This window comes from Lemur catta, chromosome 2 (genome assembly GCF_020740605.2).
Source record: "Lemur catta isolate mLemCat1 chromosome 2, mLemCat1.pri, whole genome shotgun sequence".
NCBI classification, from domain to species: Eukaryota; Metazoa; Chordata; class Mammalia; order Primates; family Lemuridae; genus Lemur; species Lemur catta.
The window spans coordinates 124725782-124739231 of NC_059129.1; the positions used below are offsets into that span (position 1 = coordinate 124725782).

Genomic DNA, 13450 nt, shown 5'->3' on the forward strand with positions numbered 1-13450 from the left:
CTAAATCAAGTTCCAGCTAAACAGGAGACTGGGACAGCCATCTCAGTGCTCTTCAAAGCATAGTCCATGAACTGGTGCTGGTTCACGAACTATTTGTTACCAGTCTAAGATAAGATAATTAGAGAAATTGAGAGTACATGTGTAGAGACATTGACAGCAACTTAACATTTTTACCAAATCCATGCATGTGATCAGTGGACTCATTTCTCTGCTACTGGCATAAAGCAATTAAATTACTGTAGACCTTGTGGGTTAAGTAGCCTGTAGCAGGAGCTGCATATAGTCTTGTGCAGTAGAATCACATATTGATTTATGATGAACTGGAAATTTTAAAAATAAATAAAGGATCTTTCATCACAGATCGCTTGAGAGGCACTGATCTAGAAGATGAGACGTCCCAAGCTTTACTGCTAAACCTTTTCTCCAACTTGGAGTCAATTTTTAATCTGCCACTTACCTCTCCCATGCCTGGATCTGACTCAAACACAAACTCAGGTGTAGAAGTAACTGAGAGACCCTAACGCAGGACTTAGCAAGCAGGCTGAGAATTGACTAGTTCATAGGTCTGTTCAAGATGAGGGCAAAGAAGCTCCTCTTCTGGAACATGGGACATTGAACCACTGTAACACCCCTGTTCTTAAAGTCTTTAGGATGTCAAGTCCAATTCCTCCCAATTCTTTGATTTGTCCTAATCAATAAATAATGTAACAATTCTAATACAACAGTAAAAACCCCATATGTAAGAGTTTAAGAGAATGTCTTAATTGCCCCAAGTTTTTGGGAAACAATCTTTAATCAAGTGATCTATTAGAAACATTTTATCTTAGCTGCATCAAGGATTAGTTTCTTTTATGTGCTTTTGAGAATGTAAGCTATATAGTTGTGATATATTTGGTTATCTATTTTTACTTCAAACTATGAACCTTTTAAAATCAGTGCGGATGTCCCTCTCTTTTTCATAAACATCTACTACAGACTCAGAAGTTACATCAATACTCACTGTGGTTGAAATTTGATGTTTTAATTTTTAAAGGCATTTCCAGCTTCAGACGTTAGCTTTTTTAGCTTCCACCCCACAATTTAACAAATGTTTCTTCATTTTCTGTGGTGCATAAGAAAGGTGGTTCACAGGTGCTCCTAAAAACACTCAATCACTCTCTGTGTGTCTGATAAATCCTGTGACTGGCATTCATTCAACATTTATCATGCAATTATGGATCAGGCACCGAGCAAAGTGCTCAGTGTAAAAGGGGCTTCATGGGTTGCCTTGTGTCTAAATAATGGATGAGTGTTATAATTCTCAACAAAACTAAAGGAGAAGCCAGCCAAAAGAGAAGATTACATTTCTTGTTGGAATATCAAGTTGCTACCTATGTTATAGCTATCACATTTGAGACAGTGGTAACTATAAAAATAACACATAGTTAATTATGTTGTGGGTGCACAAGTGACCCTGGAGTAAAGGATGATGTCACAGTAAGACATGTGAAGGCCAGGACCAAATTCTGTTCATTGCTAAAATGCACCAACACCTACTACAGCACTACACAGAGTAAATACTCTTTAACTTAATCTTTCTGAAAAACAAATCACCCCAAATTTAGTGTCATTTTAAGAATAACTATTTTATTATTCTCACAGTTTCTGTGGGTACTGCAGAGAAAGCTTCTGTCTGTTCCATGACCATTGGGACCTCAGTTGGGAAGATCGAGGATGTCTGGAGGTGACTCAAGGGCAGGGGGCTGGAACCATCTGAACACTGTCTCACTCACATGTGCAGTGGTTAATGCCAACTTTCAGCTAGAACCTCAGGCAAGAACCTATTCATGGCTCTCCATGGAGCTGCTTGGGCTTCCCTTCATCATGGCTGTTGGATTCTAATAGCAAGTGTCCCAAACTAGGCGGAAGGCTTTAATGATCTAGCCGTGGAAGTCACACAGTGTTACTTCTACTGTAGTCATAAGCCGGCTGAGTTTCAAGGAAAGGGAGCATAAACCTCTGTCTCTCAATGGGAGCTATGTCAAAGTGACGTTATAAGAACAGCACGTTGGAGATAATGTTGCAAACATCTTTGGGGAATAAAATCTGCCACAAGTATGGAATAAAAAATCAATCAGTGAGTGACTAAACGATACTATAGACAGAACTTTTCTCAAATATTTTGAGTTCTCCTTTGAGAACACACAGTGATTACACTTTCACATGCCCTTGATGTTAATCAAGCCTGGGTGAAATGGTTTTTGGTTCAATGAAATGTGGATGGAAGCAACTTATTTAACTTACTGCAGGAAACATTTACAGTTGATCCTCTTATTCACAAATTCTGTATTTGCAAATTCACCTAATGCTAAAATATATTTGTAACCCCACAATCAATACTCACAGCACTGCGGGTCACTCACAGACATGTGCACGCACAGAACAGTTGCCCAGTGCACGCATTCCCAGCTGAGGTGACACTCTGTCTTCTTTAGTTCTCATACTGTAAACAATGTTCTTTTCACAGTCTATCGAGTGTCATGTTTTCACATTTTTGTGCTTTTGTTTGCCATTTAAAATAGCTCTGAGGTGTAGCTTCCTAAGCACAAGAAGGCTGTGATGTGCCTTACGGAGAAGATACGTGTGTTACACAAGCTTCATTTAGGCATGAGTTCAATGTTAATGAACCAACAATACATATTAAATAAGATAATCTTTATACAGAAACACACTTAAAACAAGGTGAAATCCTGTGACAAGAGGTTCACAGGAACCAACTCTGTATTTCCCCCAGGAGCAGTGGTTCAGCGTTTGCTAATTCAGTGATCATAGTGACTTTAAGAAACATAACTACCATGAATAAGGAGAATTGGCTGAAGTTACTACTGAGGGACTCTCAATGCTTTCTTCTCAAGTGCTGGGGTGATTGTGGAGGCACCTGTTGATATAAACATGCCAAACTGCACCATCTCATAGAGAGGGCATGTCCGGAGGCCACAGTCAGACCCAGTGAGGACTTTGCAAGAAACCATCTGTAACTTATAGCCAGTACTATCTGAGGTTGTTTCCACAGCACAACTTAGTCTTTCCTGACCAACACAATGCTAAATATTTGCTTCTAAAATATTTATTATTAATTAATTGCAGATAAATACTATTTGAAAGTCCAAAAGAAAAAAAAAGAAGTAACATTTGGGTAACCCCTCCTCTACCAGTTTCATTGCTTTTTTAATTTTTTTTTTTTTTTGAGACAGAGTCTCACTCTGTCACCCAGGGTAGAATACAGCGGCATCATCATAGCTCACTGCAACCTCACACTCCTGGGCTCAAGCGATCCTCCTGCCTCAGCCTCCCAAGTGGCTGGGGCTACAGGCACTGTACCCGGCTAATTTTTTTATTTTTTTGTAGAGACAGGGTCTCTTGCTCAGGCTGGTCTTGAACTCTTGATCTCAAGCCACCCTCCTGCCTTGGCCTCCCAGAGTGCTAGGATTACAGGTGTGAGCCGCCACTCCAGAATCCTTCACTGATTTTTAAATGTGGAAAATATGACTTATCTCAAAACTTGCTGTAAAGCTTAAATAAAATATGTTTCACAGTGTCACATAAACATTGGTTAAATATGAGCTAGTAAAAAGAACAAATTTACTATAATTAATCAATAAGAAAACTAACTTGATTATTTTGAAATAATGGTTATAAAACTTGAACCTTTCAAACTTTATTAAACTTGTTCTAACTGAAATCCTATTATTTTAAAATATATCCTTTTTTTTCCTTCGTCTGTTATTTTATTAATATATGACTAGCTACCACCTTGTAAATACAGATAATTCAGCCTAATTACCTGCTGTTATCTTCATTAATTGCATATTCCAAACCCTAAAAAATGAATGTCTTCAAATTTAGCTTCAGATTTTCTACAAATAAAATGCTCCCCCTAGAAAAAGCACTGATAACTGTAAACAATACTCTGCAGATTAAAAGAACAGATTTCTTACGCAACAATGTAAATGACTTCCTTTTCCTTTAAAAAAAAAAACCCTGCAATAAAGTTATATTCTCAATTTTGCAAAGTCACCTAAGCAATGGATCACATCTGTTACATAGTTAAAATAAACAGGCTATTTGAAAAAATAAGTCAAATTCATTACTTAGTCTTCGCAAATTCACACTTAGCTCTGCATAATAATAGATGTGATATAACCAGTAGAAAGTGTCATGTGTCCTCAGGCCACTGCACAGTTATTAGGGCAGGGAAAGGCAAGGGAAAGAAAAGACACCAATTGCTTTAAAAGCACCAGGCCCATACAATGGGATATTTTTCAGTGATAAAAAGGAATGCAGTACTAGTACATGCTACCACATGAATGAACCTGGAAAACATTGCACTAAATGAAAGAAGCCAGTCACAAAAGATCACATATTATATGTATGATTCCATTTATATGAAATGTCCAGAGTAGGCAAACCCATAGAGACAGAGAGCAAATTAGTAGTTGCCTAGGCCTGGGGGTTGGAAAATTGGGGAGTGGTAGCTAAAGGGTATAGGCCAGGGTGTCCTTAAGGTGAGGAGTGAAAATGTTCTAAAATCAACTCTAAATATACGGAAAACCATTGGATAGTACACTTTAAAAGGGCGATTGCATGGTATGTGCAACTCTCTTGGGAAAAAATAAAGAATACATCTAACCACAATTTTTAAGAAGCACTACCAGGGTCCAGCCTCGGAAACTTCCTCCCCTCTGCCCCCCAGTCATCCTGCTAGGGCAGGTTGGCTCTCACAGGGTTTGGGGTCATTTGGGGGAAAAGTCAAGACAGGTCAGTTCAAGGTTCTCTGATGTCCCTCTAAGGCTGTTTGGGACCTAGGCCGACGGCTCGGTGTGAGTAGGGCCGCTCGCCCCGGCTGGGCCCGCAGGGGTGAGCCAGGCGCGCCCCGCCGCCTCTCCCGGAGCGCGCGCGGGAGTCGCCCCCGGGGCGGGCGGCCGCTGCGACACCGCCCGGGCCGCCGCGTGGGCAGGCGCGGCTCCCAGCGCGGGCGGGGCCGCGGGAGAGGCGCCCGAACCGGTTGCACAGAAACCGCGCCAGCCGGCTGCGCCCCACGGTGCACACAAGGGCGGGGGCGCAAGGCCCCCCGAAGAAAGCCCGCGGAGGCGAGCGCTGCAGTCTGGTCTCCAGGCTAGGCTCCCTGTCCCCTGCGGAGGGGACCGGGCGGGGGACGCCGGCCCGGCCCGAGCTGCCGGCGGTCCGGTCTGGGCCTTGTCTTGGTCGCGGCGCCCCCTGGCGGCCAGAGCCAGGCGTGCCCAGTGCGCTCTGGTGTCCCGCACTGCGGGGAGGAGGGACGCGAGTCTGCGGGGCGGGGACTCGGGGACCTCCGCCGGCCCGGCGGCCCCAGGTACGGGCCGTGCGCGGCGCAGCTGGTCAGGCTCCCGGAGCGTCGGCGCCGCCCATGGCCGAGGTGCTCCAGCCAGACCCGGGGGCGGCCGAGGGCGCGCAGGCCCAGGCCGTGGAGACGCCGGGCTGGCAGGCCCCGGAGGACGCGGGCCCCCAGGTAGGCGCCGAGCACGGGCGCGGCGGGGCCGTAGGGGCAGGCCGGGGGCGCGGCCCGCCGTCGGGCTGATTGGGAGTGAGATCGGAGGTTCCCGTAGAGTTAATTAAAAAGTTTTTAGAATGGTCCCAGCCTCTATCCCCGACCCCGCGCAGATGGGCAAATGTGGTCGTTGAGCCCTGCCCCCAAGTGCGGGCCGCACCTCGATTTCGTGTCTTTGTCGGGGCTTGGGGGCGGGGTATCCCAGAACCCGTAGTGGGACCCTCCGGGCTGAGGGTGTGTAATAAATAGGTGCTGGTGGTTGTTGTTTTTAACGTGACTTGAGTCTCGAGTTGTGGGGGGCTAGAGTCACTGTGGTCCCTAATCCCAAAGACCCCGGGGAGGAGCAGCCCCCAGACAGGCTGGCTCCAGGGAGACCCGAGATCAAGGCACCTGTATGGTGGGGTCTCACGTCCTGCCCTCTTAGAGTCGCTTCTTCTCGAAGTTTTCTCTGTTCCTTTTTAGCCGGGAAATTACGAGATCCGACACTATGGACCAGCCAAGTGGGTCAGCACTTCCGTTGAGTCTATGGACTGGGATTCCGCCATCCAGACTGGGTTTACAAAGCTGAACAGCTACATCCAAGGCAAAAACGAGAAAGGTAAAGGCAGCTTTCCTTGTGAATACTTACATTGTGATTGAATCTCCAGGCTTATTATTGAGTTTCAGCTTATTAAAGAAATATCCTCTATAATAGAAAAATAATCAGATCATCAAATACTTTTCAGACAAGGGCTGTCCTCAGGACCCTTAGTGTCAGCTAGAGGAGGGTCACCCTGGGGTAGTACTTCTCCCCCTCTGTGCCCTCTGTTTCTGCTGGATGAACTGAGCTCGCTGTAACTAGGGATAAGTTATGGCTAAGGCTTCAAGAAAATTTAGTGACAGAGGGTCAGAGACATCAGGAGGCAGGAAGGTCCCAAGATTAGGGGTCTCAAGTCGAGTAACTTATGGTTCTGGCTCTGCCACTATTTATATTTTAGCAGGCCTCTTAGCCTACGGGGACCTCATTTTCTGAACCGTAAAGAAAAAAGAATTGACTGGACCATGTGGCCTCTACTTTCCCCTTCTATCTCTAAAAATGTAGAATTTATGAACCAAAACAATCAATTGATAGTACAGAAGGTGTTTAATGTGGGCAGGGAATAATTAGTAATGTCCTTATTTTTGTTAGATGAAAATTAAAGGTATATGTCAATAGTGTAAAGTAAATCTAGAGACTCAGATCAAAAAGGAATAGGTTGCATTTTTAAACGCAGTCATAAATACACTAAATTTGCTTTCATTTTTATGGCACAGAGATGAAAATAAAGATGACAGCTCCAGTGACAAGCTATGTGGAACCCGGTTCAGGTCCTTTTAGCGAGTCTACCATTACCATTTCCCTGTATATCCCCTCTGAGCAGCAATCTGATCCGCCCAGGCCTTCAGAGTCAGATGTCTTCATTGAAGACAGAGCCGGAATGACTGTGTTTGTACGGTAAGTGGTAGATAATTTATAGCTCTGCTGACTGCTGGTTTTACTTGTGTGCACTCAGTGTCGCTCCTATGCAATTTCAGCAGGCTTTTCACCCTCCATAAATCAGGTATAATACATTTTGTGGTGTTTTTCTACTGGTTTAGTTTTGTGTTACTAAGGTCTGTCAGAAGATGTAATCAATTCATTTAATGAGAACTCTATTGCATACCTTTCATCTATAAGGTAAAGTACAAATTATATTTCCCCCACCTTCCCCCCCAAAACCCTTAAGACTACCTTTACCTGTAATCTAATTAGACCAGAATGAAAATACCTTAAAACACAGTACATGATACCTATTTTAGTTTGTTCAGGCAGCTATAACAAAATACCATAGACTAGGTAGCTTACAAAAAACAGAAATTTCTCAGTTCTGGAGGCTGGGAAGTTCAAGTTCAAGGTGCTGGCAGTTTCAGACCGATGAGGGCCCACTTCCTGGTTCACAGATGGCAGCCTCCCACTACATCCTCACATGGTGGAAGAAGCAAGGCAGCTCTCTGGGGCCTTCTATAAGGGCACTAATCCCATTCATGAGGACTCTACTCTCATGACCTAATCACTTCCCGAGGCCCCATTTCCTAATACCATCATATTAGTGATTCAGTTTTCATCATATGAATTTGGGGGTGAGGGTTCACAAACATTTGAGTCCACAGCATTCCACCCCTGGCCCCATAAAATTCATGTGCCTCTCACGTGCAAAATACATTCATTCCATCCCAATAGCCCCCAAATCCTTAACTCTCTCAGCATCATCTCTAAAGTCCAAAGTCTCATCTGAAGATCATCTAAATCAAATCTAGGTGAGATTCAAGGTGTAATTCATCTTGAGGCAAATTCCCTCCCCCTGTGAACCTGTGAAATCAAACACATTGTGTGCTTCCCAAATACAATGGTGGTACAGACACTGGATAGACATCCATTCCAATAGGGAGAAGTAGGAAAAAAGAAATGAGCAACAGGTCCCAAGTAAGTCCCAAATCTTAAGACTTAAGATTAATTTTCTTTGACTCAGGGCTCTGCCCTCCAGGCCTACGGGGGTGGATGTCCCGCCTTGCTGGACAGGGGTTGGATCCTGTCCCATGACTTTGGGTGGCCCCACCCCCACTGTGGCTCTACTAGGCTGGAATCACACACCAGTAGCTCTACCAGTCTGGTGTGCCCTTCTATGACTCCAGTAGGCATTGCCCTACTGGGGACTCTGTAGTGGCCCTGCCCTTGCTGTGGCCCTTTGCCTGGGTCACACACCCAAGGCTCTGGGCAGCTCTAGCCTTCAAAATCTAGGTGGAGGTAGCCACGTCCCCATGGCTTGTGTATTCTGCAAGCTGGCAGAGATAGTGCTGCATGGATGCTGCCAAGGTTTACTGCCTGTGCCCTCCAGAGGGGTAGCCATTGCAGCCCACACCACATCTTGGTCCAATGTAGCTGGACATGGGGTAGCCAAAGAGTGCTGCAGTGGCACGCAGGATGCAGAGCTGGGAGGCAGTGCGAGGCAGTGAGCTTTAAGGCCCCACAGGTGCCCAAGACCCTTCCTTTGAAATTCCTCTGCCCCGCTAGGAACTGGCACTCAGGGGCCTGTGATTGGAGGGGCAGCCCCATAATCTCTGAAATGCCTTTGGGGTCATTCTTGCACTGTCTTGGAGAATGGATCCTGGCTTCTGTTTAGATGCCAGTTCCATGCTAATCTTATCAAAGAGTTGCTTGGCCACACCCCTGTTCTGTCTTGAATAAGCTTTCTCATTTCTTTCAATATGGATAAGCTAAGAATTTTCCAAATTTTAAAATTCTGCTTCCCTTTTGTTTAAAAATGTAATCTTTAAATTTTCTCTTCTCATATTTTACTATAAGCATTCAAGAGAAGCCAAGCCACACCTTCAACTCTTTGCTTAGAAATTCGTTCAGCCTAATATCCTTTTTCATCACCCAGAAGTTCTGTGCACATCACACTAGGACACGAACACAATTCAGCCGAGTTCTTTGTCGTGTCAGGACAAGAATCACCTTTCCTGCAGTTTTCAGTAATGTGTTCCTCGTTTCCCTCTGAGAATTCATCAGACTGGCCTTTACCTCAAAGTGCCACAATCTGGTACGACTCCCACTGTCTCCTTGGAACTGGCCTTGCCATCCTCAGCGGTGCCCTTGCATTTGTCACGTGGCGGCAGTCCTCTCCCACGTGACCCCTGCAGCATTCTGTTCTGACCAGTCTGTTTCCTTAATATTTGTTCATCCTTTAGCTTTCAGAAGGTCACTCTCTTGTCATTTACTTATCTCCGTGGGCTCCTCCTGGGTGCCCCGGCCCAGGAATCACCACTGGTGCCCATTGTTGACCCTCCTGTCACAGCCAACTTGCTCTGGCTGGTCGTTCACATTGCTTCAACTCCTGAGTCTAATGACCCTCAAGTCTAGAAGTATCTCCATATCTTCTTTCCCCCCTCATTGGACATCTCTATTTAGGGGTGGGGGTTGGGAGACCAAACTCAACAGCTCTAAAAATGAGCCTTCCCCAGTTCCCAAACCTCTGATCATACAATTCCTGTCTCTATAAAGGGCCTCATCAGCCGGGCTGTCTCCCCAGCAAGGAGCTTTGTGGTCGCCACGCACACCCTTCCCTGACAGCTCGTCCCCAGATCGGCCCACTCACCTCAGAATGATTCATGATCTGGTCCTTGTTCTCCATCACCATCGTTACTTCCTCAGGTCCTCACCTTGGAAGGACCACACCTAAGTCATCTTTGTATACCCCGGTGTGTGCCTGACACTCCCAGTAGATACAGTGATGTGTATTGATCTCCGTTGAATTTTTTCTTGATGATTTCACATCAGTAGCCTGCAGACAGTTTTCACTGTCCCCAGTCTTTCTCTGTCCTCTTCCACACTGTTACTCCATTTGAAAATCTCTGTCAGTTCCCTCTTGCTTCCTGGGGGAAGCTCAGACTGTTCACAGGGTCCCCAGTGCCCCTGTGACATGGCCCCGTCCTATCTCAGTAGCTCCTCTTCCTCTGACATGGGCTCCACTGACCTTCCCACCCTTCATGGAACATGCCATGTTCTTCCACATCTCTTTACCTTTGAGCTCAGGCAAGTTACTCCACTTTTCCTTGCTAAAATCTCCTCGTCTGTGAAATGCGTGCAATCACAGTGCTTACCTATCTCAGGGTTGCCATGAAGATCAAATGAGTTAATTCACACGAGACACTTAGAGCACGTGCAGCATACACTACTAGCTCTAGTGCACGCTCTCTTCCTGAAGAGCCCACTTTCATCCTACAGGACAAATGGCACCTCTCCTATGATGGCTTCCTCAGTTTCTCTAGCCACTTACTCTGTCCTTGGTGCCCTTTCTTCTGTGATTATTCTTCTATGGTATAATGACTTACCTGTAGACTGTAACTTCCTCAGGAATACGACAGCATGTTACTGAGTCCATATATTCCAGCCTCTGGCGAGATGGGTGTGTGGGGGTGGGCGGCACGGTATGTGTTTGCACACTGAATAAAGCACTGGATAGTTCACTGTAGAACAACATGTATTCAGAGAACAAGAGGTGACTTCTAATTAGAGCGTTCAAGATTTGATTTGAGGGCAAAAATGGGATCTGAAAACAAATTCCCTTTGGACAGAACATACTCATTATTGGCTCTTCATTAAGGAAATAAATAATGAATTTAGGAGCCAAAATGTTTCTTAACACATGGTTCAAAATTTTATATTCAATGGACATGATTCAAATGATGGCACAGAAGAGTTGTATCAGCTCTCCCTCAATGCTTCATTATGTATACGTGTGCATGCAGAGATCCCCACACTTAAGGATTTAAAGGAAACTGTGTGCCTGGAGTGATTCTAGGTGCTGAGTAGACACTGTTGAATAAAACAGACATGGTTTGTACCCTTGAGAGTTTACATCTTATCTGAAGCATGGTAGGATTGATTTTTTGCATTGTCACATTGACAGTAAAGACTTATACCAAAGAAAGCATATTAGGAATATTTTTATCTTTCAGTGTTTCTCTTATTCTGAACCTTCAAGTTCAAATTCATTGTGCTTGCATGTCAGCAACTCAGCTAGGTCACTGTGCTGTCATGATTTAATCTCAGTATATTTTCATTTTGCCCTAGTGGGGACTCTCTTACATACTTTAAAATCTATACTCAAATTTTTATTCTTTCTCCACATTTTGTTTACATCTTTTGACTGCCTTTTCTTTCCTACCCCCTAGCAGCCTCCTAATGGGCTCCTCCTTGTCAATTGATTTTCCATCTCTCTGCCTATGTTATCCAGATCCGATCAAGTTACTTTTCTGCTCAATATCCTTCAGAATAATCTCAAAAGGCCTCAGGCTAATATATTATACCAGGTTCTTCCTTCTGGCCCTGACTCACCTTCCTGACCTTATTTTATGCCTCACTGTGAAAACACTCTGTATTTTTAGACTTCTGCTCCTTTTCCTATCCCTCCCCTTTCTTTGTTCAGCAAAACCATCCTCCATTCCAGGCTGAACTCAGACGACACCCCTCACCCTAGATTTTGTCATGTTCTCATGCCAAAACGTCGGTCTCTTCCATTAGACTATAAACTCATAGAGGTCAGAGTATATCCTTCTCATCTCGAAGCCAGTGCCTACTCTTTTCCTGAGGAGAGGAAGAAAGGAGCAATGTTTGGGAGAAAATTCAGAGTCTGGAAGGGGGGTTCTGCTGGGAGTTCAGTGTGGTTCTCTGACCAGCAGCTTCAGCATGTGTCTGGGAGCTTGTTAGAAAGCAGACAGGCCTTCCCTAGAACTCCTGAATCTGCATTTAAAAAAAATTTTTTTGATTTTTGTTACGGATACATAGTTGTATGTATTTATAAGGTACATGTGATGTTTTGGTATAAGCATACAATGTGTAATAATCAAATCAGGGTAATTGGGGCATCCATCACCTCAAACCTTTATCATTTCTTTGTGTTAGGAACATTCCAATCCCACTCTTTCAGTTGTTTTAAAGGATAACTTGCTGTTAACTATAATCACTCTGTTGTGCTGAATCTGCCTTTCAACAAGATCCACTGGTGACTTGTATGCACTTTAAAGTCTCAGAAGCACAGGGTTAGAGTGCATGAGACTGTGTAGGTTCCAACTCTGTCTGTCAGCAGATGGGAGGAGGGGACATGTCCTCCTGGGCCTCCTGCTGTCACACTTAGGCCCGGAATCCAAGGGAGGGAGTGGCCAGGTCAGCGGAGGCAGAGGGGGCGGCTGTGAAGCTGCCCCTCACCCAGCGCTCGCGGTGCCGGCTCCTGCTTCTCTTTTCAGACTGACATTTGCATCGGTGCTAAAATCATTCATGATTATTTGCTGTCTCCTTTGTAGGTCTTTCGATGGATTCTCTAGTGCCCAAAAGAATCAAGAACAACTTTTGACGTTAGCAAGCATCTTGAGGGAAGATGGAAAAGTTTTTGATGAAAAGGTTTACTACACAGCAGGCTACAACAGCCCTTTCAAGTTGCTTAATAGAAATAATGAAGTGTGGTTGATTCAGAAAAATGAACCCTCCAAAGAGAATGAGTGAGAAAATGAAAAAAATTCCATCACCGGGGCAAAACTTCTATTTAATATAGACATCAGCACTATCGATAAGTGTGTGTCTGGTGTCTTCTACTTGAGAGTACCATTAAGCATTGAGCTTATTTCCAACGTGCCTTTTTAATGCTTGACACTCTATCTAGATGCACAGATAAACGGGGGACAGTAGTCTATACACATGCAAATCGGTCACCTATTTCTGTGAGGATCCTGGGAAATGTCACTTACTTCCTTTTTCTTTGCTGCATCACAATCATGTTGCCTTTTTCTGCTTGGATTTGTGTCAGTTGGATGTTATGTCTTCCAGATATTACCAATAAAAATGTTGCAGATTAATCTTGTGTGGAACTACCAGGCTGTCAGGCCTGAAGAGGTGAATTTCAGTTGGACACAAAAATCAAATTGTCTTTTGTAGCTGTCAATGCTGCATTCCCTGTTGAACCTCTGTCCCCATCTGCCCACTGCCTCCACTGCACAAGGAAACTCACCCAGAAGTGTTGGTTAACTTCTTGTGACAGAGAATAATAAGCTTATGAAGTTAGGGACTTCCTATCCTATTTGACTCTCAATAAAGGCACATTTTTTTGAAGAAATGTACAAAAACATATAATTTTGAAATTCACTTGAATTTTTAAAGTATTTCATATAGTATTAAGGATCTCCAGGGACTACAGGATTTCAACCAATTCGAACAATCAGCCCATTTTGCAGCTTTTTTTGTTTGTGAGCAATCCAGCCGGCTAGAGCTAGCCCCTGCCAGACCCTGGCAGTTTATGGATGAACTCAAGTGAACTTCCCTCATTACCATGC

At 44.5% G+C, this 13450-nt stretch overlaps 1 protein-coding gene across 1 annotated transcript; it reads left to right on the forward strand.

Moving 5' to 3' along the window:
* The first annotated feature begins 5164 nt into the window (after positions 1-5164).
* HEBP2 (heme binding protein 2) lies at positions 5165-12696 on the forward strand. Its single transcript, XM_045544452.1, has 4 exons — positions 5165-5527; positions 6029-6164; positions 6860-7040; positions 12428-12696. The coding sequence occupies exons 1-4, from the start codon at positions 5426-5428 to the stop codon at positions 12624-12626; spliced, it is 618 nt and encodes a 205-aa protein (XP_045400408.1). The 5' UTR covers positions 5165-5425; the 3' UTR covers positions 12627-12696.
* Positions 12697-13450: the final 754 nt, after the last annotated feature.

Excerpts from the sequence above, each read along its gene's own strand:
- HEBP2 (XM_045544452.1), top strand. The coding sequence starts at position 5,426 with ATGGCCGAGGTGCTCCAGCCAGACCCGGGGGCGGCCGAGGGCGCGCAG. Across the intron at positions 5,528-6,028 it reads CGGAGGACGCGGGCCCCCAG|CCGGGAAATTACGAGATCCG; the intron begins GTAGGCGCCGAG and ends GTTCCTTTTTAG. Across the intron at positions 7,041-12,427 it reads GGAATGACTGTGTTTGTACG|GTCTTTCGATGGATTCTCTA; the intron begins GTAAGTGGTAGA and ends TCTCCTTTGTAG.